The 18846-nt window shown below is 43.3% G+C and overlaps 1 protein-coding gene across 1 annotated transcript; it reads right to left on the bottom strand.

The window, feature by feature from the left end:
- Positions 1-1190: 1190 nt before the first annotated feature.
- LOC113017972 (uncharacterized) lies at positions 1191-11088 on the bottom strand. Its single transcript, XM_080296163.1, has 6 exons — positions 10808-11088; positions 10327-10674; positions 8485-8583; positions 7829-8143; positions 3746-3832; positions 1191-1282 (listed from the first exon to the last, which is right to left on the bottom strand). Exons 1-6 carry the CDS (start codon positions 10842-10844, stop codon positions 1191-1193), a joined length of 978 nt encoding a protein of 325 aa, XP_080152289.1. The 5' UTR covers positions 10845-11088.
- Between the last annotated feature and the right edge of the window lie 7758 nt (positions 11089-18846).

Genomic DNA, 18846 nt, shown 5'->3' with positions numbered 1-18846 from the left:
CTAAAACATAGAGGCGAATGAGCCTTTTCAATTATGGCCCCCAAACGCTGCCTTTAAATATTAGACAGGCATCTTCATTTCCTGTTTTTAAGTTGCTTTTGAAAACAAACCTTTTTTCGATAGCGTTCAGACTGGTGTGAGTTGATACGTTTATTATGTGTATTATTAGTGAGTGTCAGTGGTTTTATTAGTTTTACCTTTTTGTTTCTGCACAGCACTTTGGGCAAACCTTCTGTTTTTAAATGTGCTATATAAATACATTGGATTTGAAATGTTTAACCTCGTAGGACCTGGCATCCACGTATGTGGACATCACATTTTGGGTTGTCTAGACCAAAATACAAAATTTTGCTCTACTAGAACCTGATATTCACTTACAAGGACACCGCCACGGTAAAATTTTATATTTTTGTAAAATTAAAAATTCATGTCCTCATATGTGGATCTCATTATTCTCAGAAACACAAATCATGTAAAATAAAAAATCTGGTAATTCTTTCTTTTTACATTTATCAGGTCCCAGTCAGCCCAAATAGCAAAGAGAAATTAAAATACCTGCCATAAAAGAGTTTGGGTCATAGTGCATTAATAATGAAGAACAAACAAAACAGGAACCAAAACCTTGCTCAGACAATACAAAATTCAGAGGCACATACAAAACGACACGGTTCCTCCAAGGCTGCAGCCCCTGAATTGGGATACAGCCCATGTTTAGTTCCTTGGCAGGTCAGATGACTCAGTCCAACATATAAAGACACACAAAAATGTCCAGAGAAGCAAAGACAAATCCAAACAATCCATCATCCTGAGTCAAAGTGATCACAGGTCTGCTTTGTTGGAGATGAGCCGTCAAAGTGGAACATGTGGACTGTTCCTTAATACTACCACTGTAGGCCACGCCCCTCTGGTCATGTGATCATGTGGTTTGTAGGAACGCTCCTCTTCCTCAGAGGATCCACCTGTGCTTCCTCTCCTCTCTCCTCCACCTGTTACAGTGAGGGAACGTCCTCCATGATGGAGGAGCTGCTGGAAAGTGCTGAGAGTTTCCTCCAGAATGAGACCTCTGTCACAGTTCAGAGGATCTACGGCAGCAGAGACCTTCATGGACACTAAAAGTCTCAAACACACAACAACAACATCACACTGACTCCACTCTGACATCACTGATCAATAATCAAAGAACACACAGATCAAACTGATTGATCAGCCATCAGAGGAGTCGGATCAATGGAGCTGCTTCTGTTCCTGATGTCCCCTGTTTGATCCTGGACCTGAACTCTCCCTGCAGAGGAGACACAAGACAGTCAGAGACAGACACACACACACACACACACACACACACACACACACACACACACACACACACACACACACACACACACACACACACACACAAACCTTTGACTTTAAGGTGCACAGTTTTCCCTCTGATCCAGATGTTCTTCCTGTAGACGCCACATCTGTATTCTCCACTGTCTCTCTCTGTGGGCTGTTTCAGGGTCAGACTGAGGTCTCCAGTTTTCAGCAGGTCTTCATTTATTGCCGTTCGGTCTCTGTAATCCTGGTGCTGTTCTTCAGGCTGGTCAGAGCCGTTCTCATACACGAGAAGCTTGTGGTATGAACTCACCTCCCACCACTCCACTTTAGCATCTCCAGGCAGGTTTTGTGTGGTTTTGAAGGGCAGCTGGACAGACTCCACCCCCTCCTCCACCTCCACCTGACACACTGAGAGGACAACAAACACAACATGAGCTGTACAAAGTGTGATTGGTGTTCAGAGCATCATGTGACTCTTGTTCTGCACTAAATGAAGCGATGGAGTGGCGCCTCCTTCAGGCAGAGAAACAGCTCATGGAGAGAAATAATTATTAGAGCAAAAACAAGAGTGGAGCTGCAAATAAGGCCGAGAGGAACGCTGCAGAAAACTGTTCATGTGTGAATTCATCACTTCATAGATTTCTTTGAGCACTAAAATCAGAGCTGCTTCTATTTCTAATATGACAGCTGTACATTAGAGCTGCAACACTTTAAATGTGAGCCATAAAAACATGATACTCTACAAGTGCATTCAGCTCTGACACTGTCACATCATGAAGGAGACGTGGAAATCACTTTGTTACACAAATCAAAGTCAAATCAGTTCTATTGATGGAATATTGTGTGATCAATAGACTGATCAGTTTCTAATCTGTCATCGATCAGCTGGAAATCCAGCATGTCAAACAGACAGGCAGCAGATTAGGACCAAACACAAACACAGTGAGACTTTTTCTTCACAGCAGTTGCAGGTAAACTGCAGCAACAATGCGACTCAGATGTTTTAGCGAGCAAAGCGGCTGATGTGGAGTGAAGCCACGTTAATGACAACGTGTACAACCATTGGAGATGTGAGCAGGACAGACGGAACAACTGACAGAAAAAGTGTCTTTAAATTGTGTTGATAGGCCACGTAAAAGCAGAGTTATGATAAAAATATATGCAATGTTTGTTTGTTTTTCCTGAATAATATTGTTGTTTATTCACTGTGGGAAGAAACGTTAAAAACTGTGTTTTATATGGAAAGCACTCTAAAGCACTCCGCCTGTGAGCAAAAACAAAACCAAAAAAACCCCACCCTTTCTATCGGTGGAAAAATGTACCACGTCGACCAATCAAACAATGATATGGCAACGTGGCATTTAGCTGATTAGGAAGGGGGAAGTTTTAGGAGTGACAGCGGTGTTTTGAGGTGTGAGAGATTTGTGGTGTTTAGTGTAAATCTTGTGTAGTTAAAGTGTAGTGTAGTCAATAGTCTTGTTGTGTGAGGCAGAGGTTTATATAAAGAAGAAAAAGAAATTTGTGCTTTCAAAATTGGAGTTCAAGTTATTTTTACTTCCAATAGTGTTAACATGCTACACAGGTCATGTAAAAGTTGGGCTAAAGCACTTAATTAAAAGTTATCTAACATAAATGTAAATGCTGTAATTTGATTATTTTAATAAACCATGTAACTTGGATGGATTCAATGCTGGCGTGACCACAGTGCACACGTCTAAATGGTAAATGGCCTGTATTTGTATAGCGCTTTACTAGTCCTTAAGGACCCCAAAGTGCTTTACACACATTAAGTCATCCACCCATTCACACACACATTCACACACTGGTGATGGCAGCTACATTGTAGCCACAGCCACCCTGGGGCGCACTGACAGAGGCGAGGCTGCCGGACACTGGCCCTCTGACCACCACCAGTAGGCATCGGGTGAAGTGTCTTGCCCAAGGACACAACGACCGGGACTGTCCAAGCCGGGGCTCGAACCGGCAACCTTCCGATTACAAGGCGAACTCTTCATCCAGCCACAAAGACCCCATGGGCTCCTCTGGATCATCACACTCAGCATTTTCACAATAAAAGCCTGATATTTATGGCTGCTCCACCCTGACATGTGACAACATCCAAATGACAGGATCAAAGTGTTTGAATGATCTCAGCAGCTTTAAAACTATTGATATTTATACATTTACACTGATTTGGACTAAACTAACAAAACGTTTGATCATTTCAACTCCATTTTAACAGTTTTCTAAGTCTATTCATTTAAACCCACAGTTTTATGAATAGACTGACATTTTTGGATTTTAGATAAAAAGGAAATCAGAGAATTAATTTTATTTGAATGAACTGAAAATAGGCTGAAACTAAAAGCTTTTAGAGAATAAACGCCCACATGACCTCGGATCTTTGCCCTGTATCTATAGCACTGACCTCTGACTTTCAGCTCCACCTTTCTCTTCAGCAGGACGTTTCCCTCCCTGCTGTAGACGGTGCAGGTGTAGGTGTAGTTGTCCCTCTCTGTGGGGTGTTTCAGGGTCAGACTGAGGTCTCCAGTTTTCAGCAGGTCTTCATTCATCTTTGTTCGGTCTCTGTAAACCTGGTGCTGTTCTTCATGCTGGTCAGGGTCGTTCTCATACACGTGGACCTTTGTGTATGAACTGATCTTCCACTCCACTTTAGCGTCTTCAGGCAGGTGAAGTGTGGTGTTGAAGGGCAGCTGGACAGACTCCACCCCTGAATCCACCTCCACCTGGGGGACTGAGAGGACAACAAAGCACAACATGAGCTTGGATGGAGACATTTGTGTTGACTCTAACAGGCTGAATGCTGCTGCTTCACTGGGAGCTCACTGTTAGATAGAAAGTGGTCAGTGTGAAGAGGAGACGCAGCAGAAAGATGAAGACTGACAGGAAGAAAGCAGTGAACAGACTGTTGGAGCTGCTGTTAGTGGGACAGGACTTTATTCAGTCTCTGAGGACCAGATTTGACTTGATGAAGCAGAGAAACACAGTCTGAGTGTTTCTGTCACACTCACTTCATCACACAGCTCAGTTTGACAACATGTGGAAGAATTTGATAGAAGCCTTCCTTTAGTAAAAGCACCAAGAAAACACCATGAAAACACCTCACTATCAATTCAATTCAATTCAATTTTATTTATATAGCGCCAAATCACAACAAAAGTCGCCTCACGGTGCTTCATAGATACAGAGAAAAACCCAACAATCATATGACCCCCTATGAGCAAGCACTTTGGCGACAGTGGGAAGGAAAAACTCCCTTTTAACAGGAAGAAACCTCCGGCAGAACCAGGCTCAGGGAGGGGCGGGGCCATCTGCTGCGACCGGTTGGGGTGAGAGAAGGAAGACAGGATAAAGACATGCTGTGGAAGAGAGACAGAGGTTAATAACAGATATGATTCAATGCAGAGAGGTCTGTTAACACATAGTGAGTGAGAAAGGTGACTGGAAAGGAAAAACTCAATGCATCATGGGAATCCCCGTCAGCCTACGTCTATTGCAGCATAACTAAGGGAGGATTCAGGGTCACCTGGTCCAGCCCTAACTATATGCTTTAGCAAAAAGGAAAGTTTGAAGCCTCATCTTAAAAGTAGAGATAGTGTCTGTCTCCTGAATCCAAACTGGAAGCTGGTTCCACAGAAGAGGGGCCTGAAAACTGAAGGCTCTCCCTCCCATTCTACTTTTAAATACTCTAGGAACAACAAGTAGGCCTGCAGAGCGAGAGCGAAGTGCTCTAATAGGGTGATATGGCACTACAAGGTCATTAAGATAAGATGGGGCCTGATTATTTAAGACCTTGTATGTGAGGAGTAGAATTTTGAATTCAATTCTGGACTTAACAGGAAGCCAATGAAGGGAAGCCAAAACAGGAGAAATCTGCTCTCTCTTTCTAGTCCCTGTCAGGACTCTTGCTGCAGCATTTTGGATTAGCTGAAGGCTTTTCAGTGAGTTTTTTGGACATCCTGATAATAATGAATTACAGTAGTCCAGCCTGGAAGTAATAAATGCATGAACTAGTTTTTCAGCGTCACTCTGAGACAGGATATTTCTAACTTTAGAGATGTTGCACAAATGGAAGAAAGCAGTCTTACATATTTGTTTAATATGTGCGTTGAAGGACATGTCCTGGTCAAAAATGACTCCAAGGTTCCTCACAGCATTACTGGAGGCCAAGGTAATGCCATCCAGGGTAAGAATCTGGTTAGATGCCATATTTCTAAGATTTTCAGGGCCGAGTACAATAACCTCAGTTTGATCTGAATTAAGAAGCAGAAAGTTAGCGGCCATCCAGGTCTTTATGTCTTTAAGACATTCCTGCAGTTTAACTAATTGGTGTGTGTTATCTGGCTTCATGGACAGATAGAGCTGGGTGTCATCTGCATAGCAGTGAAAATGTATGCTATGTCTTCTAATGATACTGCCTAAGGGAAGCATGTATAACTACACTACACTACACACAAAACTGCAGTACTGGCAAATTGTACATAAAGTATGAAAAGTCAAAGTACTTATTGTGCAGAAAAATGTTCCCATCAGTGTCTGTGGATCAATATTACTGCTGCACATGTTTAAGGCTGAGCTCATTTCAAATCCTTTCTATTGTGTTGAATCTGCAGTAATGCATCATATTCTATAAAATCATATGTTTGTAGTGGCTGTCCTGTGAGGACCACGTCTCTCTAAACAAACAGCTGTTAATGAGCTCACAAACACAGGCCTACAGCTGGATTTGAAAAAGTCCATTCAATAGAAAATCAACAGTCACAGCTGGATTCAAAGGCATGAGCTCTGCCCCACATCGCAAAATTGGGATAGCCCAGATCTGGCCCACACAAGGTGCACATGGCCCACATATCGCAAAGAATGACGGCCTTTTGGTGGCCCAGATCTGGTTTGCCAGATGTCAGCCTAATGTGTCCTTTAATCAAGCCATGTAATAACAACATGTGACTGAAAATGCAAAAGTAACATGACAAAACTCCTTTCAGACAGTGAATGACTGACTCTTATATACCACTTTTCTAGTCTCTCGGATTACTCAAAGTTCTTTGTACAACATGCCACAATAACCCAACCACACTCTTTCTCTAAACTGAGTGCTTCCTAACTACATTCATACACATTTACACTCTTGGCATGCAGACTAGAGGAGCCACGGAACGAACCACTAACCTTCCGATCAGTACGTGATTTGCTCTACCTCCTGAGCGACAGCCTCCCAGTGGTAAACATGAGTGAACCGTCACTAGGTTTTGGATAAAGTGTACACTCACAAACCTGTCAAACCTTCATTTGAAATGTTGGCTACCATAGCAGTATAGTATTGCAACATGGCATTTGCATCTTCTGACTAAAATAGGAAAATAGGAACATAAATAGAGCCATTATTGCCAGACCTGGCCCACGTCTGGTTGACATACACCCTGCCATGACACCAGTCCATCAGAAGTGCCAGCTTGATTCCGAATCCAGGGAAGACCTGTTTTCTATGGGCCTGGGTCACATAAACCAAACCACAATCAAGCCAGATATAGCATGCCAGATCTGGATAACATACGTCTTATCGTGCCAGAAGTCAGCCAGCAGTGCTGACTTTATACCAGACCTCCATGCTATGTGGGGTGTGAAGCGGTTACCTGTCAGTATCTACAGGGGGATTCAAACTGCTGCTTTTCAAATGCAGAGCAACAAACTGTTTGAACTGATCCAACTTTATTAACACAGACAAAGATTTGTGCATCAGCTGCTGTTTGCTGCTATAGATATAATCCAGCTGATGTGGAGAACTACATGTGACACTGTGATGCAGCCATGAATCTGACTGATTTCTTTCCATTTTCAAAGGTTGATGCATCAGTTAAAGTCCTTAAAAAGCTTAGAAATAAAGAGAAAGGTTGGTTAAAGCAAAGAGAGGCACTGGCAGCATTTAAGACACTAAACAAGAGAAACAGATCAGAGAACATCAGACTGAATAAGTGGAATAAAGTGAAACAGAACTAACGCTCCCTAAGAATGGAGCTGTCAGAGGAAGAGAGCAGCAAACTGAAAGTCTCTGTTAGCTGCAGAGCTCTGAAACTTCACACAGCTTTGGATGATAACATGGAGAAAGGATGTGGAGATGTTCACACTTCTGCTAGAAATCATCTTCTAGTTATTGTGACTCAGATATGACTGATTATAGATGAGGACCAAAGAAGGTTGTTACTGAGATTTGAGCTGACTTAGCTTAGCCTGTGTTTCAGCCACATGCTAAACAAACACATGTTCAGAAACTAGAAGATGTTACCTTTCAGATGACGTCTCACACATGAACTTTGCTCCTACAGTTCATCTGCTGAAGCTTTTACATTTGGCTGGAAATCAAATAAAAACCAAAACAGCCACAAACATCAGACATGCTAACACTGTGACATTATTGGATGGAGCCCACTGAGACTGAACCACCATCATGAGTCTGACCTTTTGACCTTTAACCTGGATCTACAGCACTGACCTCTAACAGTGAGCACCACTTTTTTCTTCAGCAGGATGTTTCCATCCCTGCTGTAGACAGTGCAGGTGTAGGTGTCTTCATCTGTGGGGTATTTCAGGGTCAGACTGAGGTCTCCAGGTAAGGTTCTCTTCATCTTTGCTAGGCCTTGATAATTCTTGTCCTGTTCTTCAAGCTGGTCAGAGCCATTCTTATACATGTGGACCTTCCTGTTGTTTGTGTCCTTCCACTCCACTTTAGCATCTTTAGGCAAGCAAACTGTGGTTTTGCAGATAAGCTGGACAGACTCCACCCCTGAATCCACCTCCACCTTGTATACTGAGAGCACAGCAGTACAACATGAGTTAATAGTTAATATTGATCTTCTCATAGCCTCCTCACAGTAAACCTATTCCTGTGCTTCAACTTAATTCAGCATTCGATTCCATGGTAAAATTGTCATTGCCAAGCAGATGATAGATAGATTTAGTGACGATGAAAGATGACACCAATCAGTTATTTAAACTAGAGGCTTTTCCTAAAGGCAGGTCTGAATGAACCGATTTTCTCCTAATACCTCCAGACAAAGCTGATGGTATTGTAATTGACTTTAAAAACCTCAGGAACATGGTGATTGATTAACCATCTGCATTATCGGTGGTGTGGTAGGAGACACTCACCTGACATGAAATACTGTCGGAAATAAAATAAAAGACCTCCAGAAACCACAAGAAGAACCAGGAGAACCAGGAGAACTTTGGCCCAGGATGGAAACCATTCTGTGGAGAAACACAAGGAACAACATGACCTCCACCTTGCTACCCTCCGTGAATCGCTGCCTTATCGTGGTGCAGGGATTTGTGTGTCTCAGGGATCCCAGGGGCTATTTGTCCGGGGGTGTTTGACCCCTAGCAGGGTCTCCCATGGGAAGTTCCTGGGTTAGGGACCAGTTGAAGAGATATTCAGAAGCCCTTTATGAGGAAACTATTGAGGCAATAGTTAAACTAGCCTAAGATAGGGTTACCAGGGCCCCACCTTGGAGCCAGGACCGGGGAGGGTGTCCAAGGGCGAGCGTCTGCCCATGCCCCCTTCTCAGGCTGTGCCCGGTTGGACCCCATGGAGGTCCAGCCTGAAGAGGGGACATGGGCCCATCCTCCTGCGGGCCACTACCAACAGGAGGCGTTGTAGGGGTTGGTTGCATTGTGTGTCATGTGGCAGCCAGAAACAGAGGCCCTGGTGGACTGATCTCCGGCTACCAAGACTGACAATTGGGACATGGAATGTCACCTTTCTGGTGGGGCATGATTGGGAGGAACGGGCTCCCTGATCTGAACCAGAGTGGTGCTCTTTTATTGGACTTCTGTGCAAACCACAGTTTAGCCAGTGCGAACACCATGCTCTAGGCTGCAGGTTGATGAACCTGCAGCCTGCAGTAATCATATCAGCAGACCTGCAGTCATATGTTTTAGACACTCAGGTAAAGAGAGGGGCTGAGCTGTCAACTTTTCACCACCTAGTGGTGAGTTGGATCAGGTGACGGGGCAGGACACTGGACAGACGCAGCACGCCCAAACGTATAGTGAGGGTGCGCTCGGAACACCTAGCAGAGGACCCAGTCTGCAACACCTACAACCCACACTTCCGGCAGAACTTCAACAGCATTCGGAGTCCGAATGGACCATATTTCAGCACCTCCATTGCTGAAGCTGCTGCACTGAGCTGCGGCCTCAAGGTGGTTGGTGCCTGTTGTCGTGGTAACCCCCAAACCAAATGGTGGACACCAGAGGTGATGGGAGCCACCAGGCTGAAGAAGAAGTTTTTTTGAATTTTTATGAAGGGGACCGGAGGTGTCTTCCAACCATTGCTACTGGCCATTCGATCCCTATACAACCGTTACAGGAGCTTGGTCTATATAGCTGGCAATAAGTTGGACTCGTTTTTGGTGGATGATGGCAGCTCCGCCAGGGCTGCCCTTTGTCACCGATTCTGTTCATAATTTTTATGGACAGAATTTCTAGGTGTAGCCAAGTGGCGTAAAGCTTTGACTTAGGTGGTCTCAGAATGTCATCTCTGCTTTTCGCAGATGATGTGGTTCTGTTGGCTTCGTTGGGTGATGGCCTCCAGCTTGTACTGGAACGGTACACAGCCGAGTGTGAAGCGGAGGAGGATCAGCACCTCCAAATCTGAGGCCATGGTCCTCAGCCAGAAAAGTGTGGAGAGCCCACTCCAGGTCAGGGACGAGTTCCTGCCCCAAGTGTTAAGTGTCTCGGGCCTTGTTCACGAGTGATGGGAGAAGAGATCAACAGACAGATTGGTGCTGCGGCTGCAGTGATGTGGACGCTGAATGAATGGATGGATGGACAACGTGACCTTTGACTTCTGACTGAATGAAATTCATACATTTAATGAATAGGGCTATACTTCAGTCAAAAACTCAACTGCTTTTATTCTGACAGTGTTAAAATAATAAAGCTTTATCTAAGTGATGTCAGATGAATCTACAGCAGGTGTTTGTTGCTGACCTTTGACCTCCAACTGTACATCTGTCACTGTCCTTTGTCCTCCTGTCCTCTTGTCTCTGACGGAGCAGGTGTAGGTGGCACTGTCAGACAGTTGGAGGCTAGTCAGGGTCAGGCTGAGGTCTCCAGTTTCCAGAGCGTCAGTCTTCATGGATGTTCGGCCACTGTAAAGCTGGTTTTGATCTTTCAGTTCGTCTCCTTGAAGCTGATGCTGGTGGACGGTGGGAGGACTGAGGTCGGAGCGACTCCACACCACGGAGGGGTCAGTCAGATCAAAAGTGTCAAACTCACAGGGCAGGATAAACGAGTCCCCCTCATACATCTCCACAGCATCTGAGGCATGCTGGGAAACTGAGGACACACAGACAGAGACTCCATGTGTCACTTTGAAGTTAAAGATCAAGCTGCTGCACTTCAACACATTAAAGAGAGAGAGATGAAAGAAAAGCTGATGATGAGAGCAGAGAGAGGAAGGTGTACTTACCGTGCAGGAGGATCACAAACACCACAAACATCTTCATGTTCCTGTCAAACTCAGAGACTCTTTAAAAGCCCTTCAGGACATCAGCTCACAGCAGCTTCACTTTCCTCTGCTGATCATCTACTGACACTCTCACACTGCTTCACTGTCACAGCTCAGAGTTCAGCTTCACACTTTGTTAAAGCACATCTGTGGAATGAAGTGCGGCCGGCCACAGATCACTTCTGAGGAAAGAGGAGGACGTTCAGCCTCCTCGTAGTGTGACTGCTCCAGGTTCACAGCGACACACAGAAAGCTCTACACTCACATGACCGTCATTTACAACCAGCCCAGAGCAACTTTATGAATCGAGCACAATAAAACTGAAACTTGAAGCTTTGGTGCTTCACTGAGTTTATGTTAGCATGGATGCTACACACTGCACACACCAACATGAAGCTTCACTCTGTGCTGTACATCAGTGTTTGGGGGGATTAATGTGTTGATTTCAGCCTGAGCCAGAACCTTTTTATGACACGTCACAGACTCCTGTGAGTTTTTGTGGAAACACTAAACACACCTTTGACCTCCACCAACACAAACAGCTGCACTAAGAAACAAACAGCGCCTGATATATATGGATGTGATTAATCTGAGAGACCATTATTGTTTCAAAGACCAACAAAACTCAGTGAAACTGTGCGTTTGCACAAAGGCTGAAATGTACATGTGTGTTATTATTTCAGATTCTTGCACTGAGCTCTAAATCTGTCATTAAAGTGTTCACATGTAAACCAGGCTGTTTGTATCACTGCACACTTTACTCAGAAACACATGCAGACACGTTCTTCTGCAAATGAAAGAAGGAAACAGAAGTGGTGCTTTATGTTTATCTCAGCTCTACAATCAGGAACGACTTAGCAATAAAGGACAAAGGATCCCATCAGGAAGAAGAAATGATTAACTACACATGAAATCAAACACTGTGAACTCTGAACTCTGGACTTCAGATCAGAAACAGATGAAGGTTTTATGACAGAAATGAAACTGTGGCGGGGTGTGGTCAGGGGAAGAGGACGAACCAAAACGACATACACAATCACGCCTCACCAACTGTTAATAAAAGTGACCTGATACCTGATACCTGACACCTATTGAACCCGGTTCTTTTATTCTTCTAACTCTTAAAACTTACATTTTAACTACTGATTTTATCTATTGTTCTGATTTTATCTGTTTTGATTTTTTTTTTTTACATACTGTTTTGTTTGTTTGTTTGTTATTTAATTAGTTTGTTTGTTTGCTTGTTTTAATCAATTTTAAATCATGCTTTTTATTTGTTTTTGTTTCTAATGTCTCTGTAAAGCACTTTGAACCACCTTGTTGTTGAATTGTGCTATACAAATAAACTTGCCTTGCCTTGCCCTAACTGGACAGAGAAGACGCGACTCAGTGTGGTCAAAGCTTTTCAATCATTCTTTTTATTTATTCATTTCCGGAAAAGGAGATGTGCACGCTGCTAAGCATCTGCAGATCTGAAGCATTACAGGCCAGATGTGTATAATATAGTCTGCTCCCTCCTCGGAACCATAGGTAGATATCTTCAGCACTCAGGCTCACCCAAGCCCAAACTTCTCGTTGAGAAATGGGTGTCAAATGCATTTAGGGACCAGTTGATCCAATCCATAATTCCTCTTTTAGGTTTTAGAGAACAGACTGTGAGAGACAAGTGACTGACAAGGACATAAGCAGGGAAGATGAGGGAGAGGAGAAAAAGTGCGTCCGCCTCCTCCGAGAGCCAAAGCTAACTGTTCATGAGTCCAACAGCAAAGGGAAAGATACTGTTCTTACTGTTCTGGTGCGAATGGACCGGAGCCTCCTGCCTGAGGGGAGCAGGTCAAACAGACTGTATCCAGGGTGAGAAGGGTCAGCTGAGATCCGAGCTGCACGCCTCAGTGTCCTGGAGGTGTACAGGTCCTGCAGAGATGGGAGTCTGCAGCCAATCACCTTCTCAGCAGAGCGCACAACACGCTGCAGTCTCTGTTTGTCCCTGACAGTGGCTCCAGCGTACCACACGGTGATGGAGGAGGTGAGGATGGACTCGATGATTGCAGTGTAGAACTGCATCATCGTCCGTGTTGGCAGGTTGAATTTCTTCAGCTGCCTCAGGAAGTACATCCTCTGCTGGGCTTTCTTAATGACGGAGGTGATGGTGGGCTCCCACTTCAGGTCCTGGGTGATGGTGGTACCCAGGAAGCAGAATGAGTCCACAGAGGTGATGGGGGTGTCAGTCAGGATGATGGGGGGGAGTGGAGCTGTGTGCTTCCTGAAGTCCACAATAATCTCCACTGTCTTCTGGGCATTCAGCACCAGGTTGTTGTGGCTGCACCAGGACACCAGACGTTCAACCTCCCTCCTGTAGGCAGACTCATCCCCGTCCGAGATGAGTCCGATAACGGTGGTGTCATCTGCAAACTTGATTAGCTTGACAGACTGGTGGGTGGAGGTGCAGCAGTTGGTGTACAGGGAGAAGAGCAGAGGAGAAAGAACACAGCCCTGAGGGGAGCCGGTGCTGATGGTCCGGGAGTCCGAGACATTCTTTCCCAGCCTCACATGCTGCTTCCTGTCCGTCAGGAAGTCAGTGATCCACCGGCAGATGGGATCAGGCACATTCATCTGGGAAAGCTTGCCTCAGAGATGGTCTGGAAGGATGGTGTTGAAGGCAGAGCTGAAGTCCACAAACAGGATCCTGGCGTAGGTTCCTGGGGAGTCTCAATACGCGGACGAGCTCCCAAAATGTTGCGGATCAAATATTAAGAAGGGACACAGAAACAACACTGATCCAGGAGGGTTAGGTCAAACGATGATTTTAATGAATACACGCATGGAGAGAGGATCACTGTACGCAGACAGCATCGATCTCTGTCTAACAATGCACAAGCAGATGTTTTATACCATCAGGGTTTAAATTTAATGACGCCCCTTCAACGTCAAACAGATACAATACATACATAGGTTTCAAAACCACAAATGTTCCGTAAACGATTTTAACAAAGTTCAAAAGAGCACCTTCTTCGCCTCCGCGCCAGGTGCTTCCGGTGGCTCATCTCGCCCTCGCTTCTCCAAAACCTCGAGCCATGCTCTGCAACAAACTTAACAATTCTGCACGCACAAAAATGCAGTGACAAGCAAATATCTGAACTCTCACCTAGAACATAGCCTACCTACAGTGTATGCAGGTGTGTGTGTGCATATGTGTGTGTGTGTGTGTGTGTCCTGACCTCAATTGGCCCTCTGTGTCACCTCTCACCTCACCAGCTAACGCTCACAGTCAGACAGAGGCCACTCTCAAATGTGTAGCAGTTTACTAAAACTATATATATATATATATATATATATGCAATGTATTGAATAAATGCTGTAAATGAATGCCACTACTCAAAGCTTAATAAAAAGGATATAAATGAATAAAAGATAACAATGAATAACCTGGTTATTCAAATAGCATCATCCCACAGCTCCTCAAAGTAACTTACAGTTTCACTTTCACAAACACGCTCAAAAGCCTGCAGTTTCCTGTCTACTTTGCACAGAGTGTACTCAGAGTTAGGCCCTTCTTTTATAACCCAACAGAATCAGCACATACACATTTAAGATTATAACAAGCATTCAAAAGCATTTAAGATTATTGATTTAACTCAACAGTTTAAAGTGGTTATAACTGCACCTGTAATAAAGGCTAATTGGGTACCAATATGTTTAAACATCTGAATGCAATATCAATATTAATTATTAATGCAATGGTAATGATTATGGTTATTAACAATAGCAGCAAAATATTTCTCTAATCCCCACAAGATGCTGCAGGATGAAGTGTAGATGGCGTCGTCTACAGACCTGTTGGCTCTGTATGCAAACTGCAGGGGTCCAGGAGGGGGGCCGTGAGGGTCTTGAGGTGGAAGAGAACCAGGCGCTCAAATGACTTCATGACCACAGATGTTAGAGCCACGGGTCTGTAGTCATTTAGTCCAGTGATCCTTGGTTTCTTGGGGACAGGGATTATGGTAGAGGACTTGAAGCAGGCAGGCACATGACATGCCTGCAGTGAGGAGTTGAAAATGCCAGAAAACACTGGGGCCAGCTCGTTTTACAGTGTCTGAGGGTGGCAGGAGACACACCGTCTGGGCCGGGAGCTTTTCGAGCATTCAGACTCTTAAACTGCTTCCTCACACCTGCTTAATGAATATGAATCTGCTTCATGAATATGAAGCAGATGTATATACTGCAATATACAGTATATGTAAAGCACTGACCTGCAAAAAACAAAATAATCAGACAATAAGCACTAAGAAAAGTACATTTATCCTAACACACCTGAGACCTGACAACTTTTTTCCTGAAACCCGAGGATGTCCTAAAATGTACACCGTACTTGAGGCTAAACAAGGGCGTATATTTGGCATGGACGGAAGGGACATGTCCCCACCAATATTCAGCGATTATTGAATTGTCCCCACCAATAATTTGATCTCTTCGAGTAAAGAAAATCAAACCCGATAGAAAGAAAAAAAAAACGATCTGTCAACGTCTCATTCACCCAGCGGTGCAGAAAGAGTTAAATTTCGTCCTCTACTGGAGTCCTACGTCATGTGAGAAATATGGCCAATGTGATTGGCTGTGCCTTTCAGGGAGCTCTGTTTAGTTTTAGCAGCGGCGAGCCTGCGCTGGGAGGAGGATGGCAGCAAAAAGGAAGATCCTGGATATAAGAAAGTATTTTTCAAAGAAACCTGTAAGTCACTTAAAGTCAAGTTCACTCATATAATGTGTCCGTCATAATAACGTTACAGGCTATGCTAGGCTTTTATGGAACGCCAGGACTGCCATAATGAATTAATTAAATACACCATTAAATAATTAATTAAATGTGGCAATAATTAATTAAAATTGGAATTAATTAATTAAATAAATAGTTATGACACATGTAATTAATTAATTATTGACACATTTAATTAATTATTTATGTATTTCACATTTTAATTAATTATTGACACATTTTAATTAATTATTGACACATTTAATTAATTATTTAATGATATATTTATTTATTTCATTTTGGCAGTCCTGGCGCCTGGCTCTCGTCATGAAATAATTTTATCTGTCAGCCTCACCCATCAAACTCAGGGGGCGGGGTTAACGCTGCCCATGCAGCTTCTCTAACATTTGATTGGTTGCCGTGCAAAGTAAGTCAAAACAGGTCGATCCTAGATAATCGATTGCTTGTGTAGACTTGGGGCAGCCAGGTATCCCAGAATGCAGATCAAATCACAGGCAGCAATGGTGGTGGTGTAGTTTTAAAATACCCCGTTTTTCTGTCACCAGCTACACTTTTAACAGTGTTTTAGCCGCGAATGTCGCGCCGTATGTCTGGTCAGGTTGTCAACATAGAACATGTTTGCAAAAGTGCTCAGATGTTTTCAGAGATTTCACTAGCTCTGCTAACAGTTAGCATGCAGAGTGCACCGAGGGGGTTACGTTAACCGGTTTGTTTACATATTCCACTCTCCGTGTTCCACATGTTGCATTCGCAGATTCTCATTTTCACCGAACGATCGTCTCTTTCCGCCTGGTCTTGTGTCTCTGTGCTTCTGTAACATAAAGAACGAGCTGACATTTTTCTCACGAAACCAGCGATCAGCTCAACAGACCCTCAGTTTACCTGCATGCATCCTCCTCCTCATCTGTCAGCTGTTTAACACCTGCTGCTAATTCAAGAAACATGCCTACGTTACCTGGTGATAGTCACAGTTTAACTGGGCAGCCGGTGCTCGATATAAAGCAATGTCAGCGCATTTTTCTGCACAAGATAAGTAAATATAGTGTTTTCCCCGAGCGCAGAGCTGCTGGAGCTCGTTTCCTTACAGAGCACTTTATAGGCGAACAGCTTTATCAGCGGCTGATGTCCAATCACCGGCACACAGCTTTCAAACCTCAGCTGAGTTTTAGCTCTCAGTGGTTAAACGCTGGACTTCATTCACTCAGGTTCTGTCTGTCGGGTCACGTTTACTTCGCTGTTTTATTTACAACTGAGCAAATCGGTTTGGCTGAGGTTAAAGTTACGTTTCATAACTGCATAGTTTCACAGACGTTTAATGGTTCACTGGCACATGTGTTAGACTGAACTATCATCTAAATATCATCTGTTTTTTAATAGTTATTCAACTGTATTCTAAGCACCAGCTGTCTGTTAGAATGTGATTTTTTCTCTCTCTCTGTTGGCAGAGGTATAAAAATGCGCAGGAAAATCTGACATGCATGGCGAACTTCACCGACGATATTTAGGGAGGAATAAACACACATCAAACATAAATGAACCATTTGTCTGTCTCCATAATTGAGAGAATTTTCTCTTCTTATCTCAACACTCTCTCTCTCTCTCTTTTTTTTTTTTTTTTTTTTTTGCTTTTTCGGTCATGTTATGTTTACCTGTCAAAGGCTTGTTACAAACTATGAAACACATCGTGCAGACTTCTGGATGTTAGAAGAAAACGAATACTGCTCATGAATGAGACTAAAGGCAGGAAGGTGTCCTTTAAAACTAAACATGTTAATAGGACCTCCCTGTTTATATCATAGTTTATGATATAGCACGTGTATTTCAGTAATAGCCTGCTGAGGCCACTATACGTGCTGGCCTCATATCAAATGTGAAGGCAGACTGAGTCTATGTTTGACGTTTTTTATATCTAATCTTCCTTTTCAAACATTTAAACAGCAGCGAGTCTGCAGCTGAGGGAATACAAACTCAAATTGTCGGAACAGGTTTGCTCGTTTCTTGGATTCATTTGGTGATTTATTAAATGTATAACTGTTATTCTAATCTGCTGCTGAGTCTCTTACACTTTTCTTTATGCTGTATATTTTCACATCTCTGGAATAGTTGGCAGTTAGATAGTCAGCTGGGAAACTTTGTGTTAACTCATGGAGCTGAGGATATCGTGGATGTGCTGACCTCGCTGCGTGGTGTACAGAGCGAGGTCAGCATGATTAATATTCACAATAAAAATATTAGCCGAACATCATGAAGTCTGTATGTGTTTCATAGTGTCGAACAACCTTTGTACAGTTAAAGCCAGCAGTTACTACATGACGGAAACACCAACGTTATCTCTTTTATGTGTTTATACACAGGTCACGCTGATTACTGAACAAAAACCCAAAGATCAGATGTTAAACAGATTTATTTGCTCTCTCTCCTCCTTAAACATGTTTTTATTGTTAGTTATAATTCAGAATTGGCGACTGAAACACGTAGGACACATAAGAACATCAGGAAATAAAACACCGATAAATATAACCTCAGTAAAAGAAGTCAGCGGGGGTTACTACAGCTGTGTACCGGGGCCTGCGCTTTGTCGGTGGGATTGCTTGCGAGGCGAGCGGGTCTATCCCACGCTTTGCCGTGAGACTGGGCAGACATCTCCGAAATCATCGAAACACTTTTGCAAAGAGGCTGTATCTTGACAAACCGACCAGACACATGAAGATTAAACCACTACATTCTCGGCTAAAAAAATATTAAAACGGTATTTGGTAACACACAAACAGGGTTTTTCAAAGTTCAGTTCTGTTAGCTTCCACATGCCGGTTGTTGTGTGCTAGAAACAATGGCCACCAGGCCAAAGCAATGGTTTTGACTTGATCAGCGTTAACCCCGCCCCCTGAGTTTGATGGGTGAGGATGACAGATAAAATTATTTCATGATGAGAGCCAGGCGTCAGGACTGCCAAAATGAAATAAATAAATATATCATTAAATAATTAATTAAATGTGTCAATAATTAATTAAATATGTCAATAATTAATTAATTAAATGTGTCAATAATTAATTAATTACATATATCATAACTATTTATTTAATTAATTAATTCCAATTTTAATTAATTATTGCCACATTTAATTAATTATTTAATGGTGTATTTAATTAATTCATTATGGCAGTCCTGGCGTTCCATAGGCTTTGCCCCACATCAATCTAAAAGTGTATGTAACCACAAATAACTAGTG

This window comes from Astatotilapia calliptera, chromosome 3, assembly GCF_964374335.1.
Source record: "Astatotilapia calliptera chromosome 3, fAstCal68.1, whole genome shotgun sequence".
In the NCBI taxonomy this organism is placed as follows: domain Eukaryota; kingdom Metazoa; phylum Chordata; class Actinopteri; order Cichliformes; family Cichlidae; genus Astatotilapia; species Astatotilapia calliptera.
The sequence above is the reverse complement of the archived record's forward strand: the minus strand, read 5'-3'. Positions and strand labels throughout refer to the sequence as shown.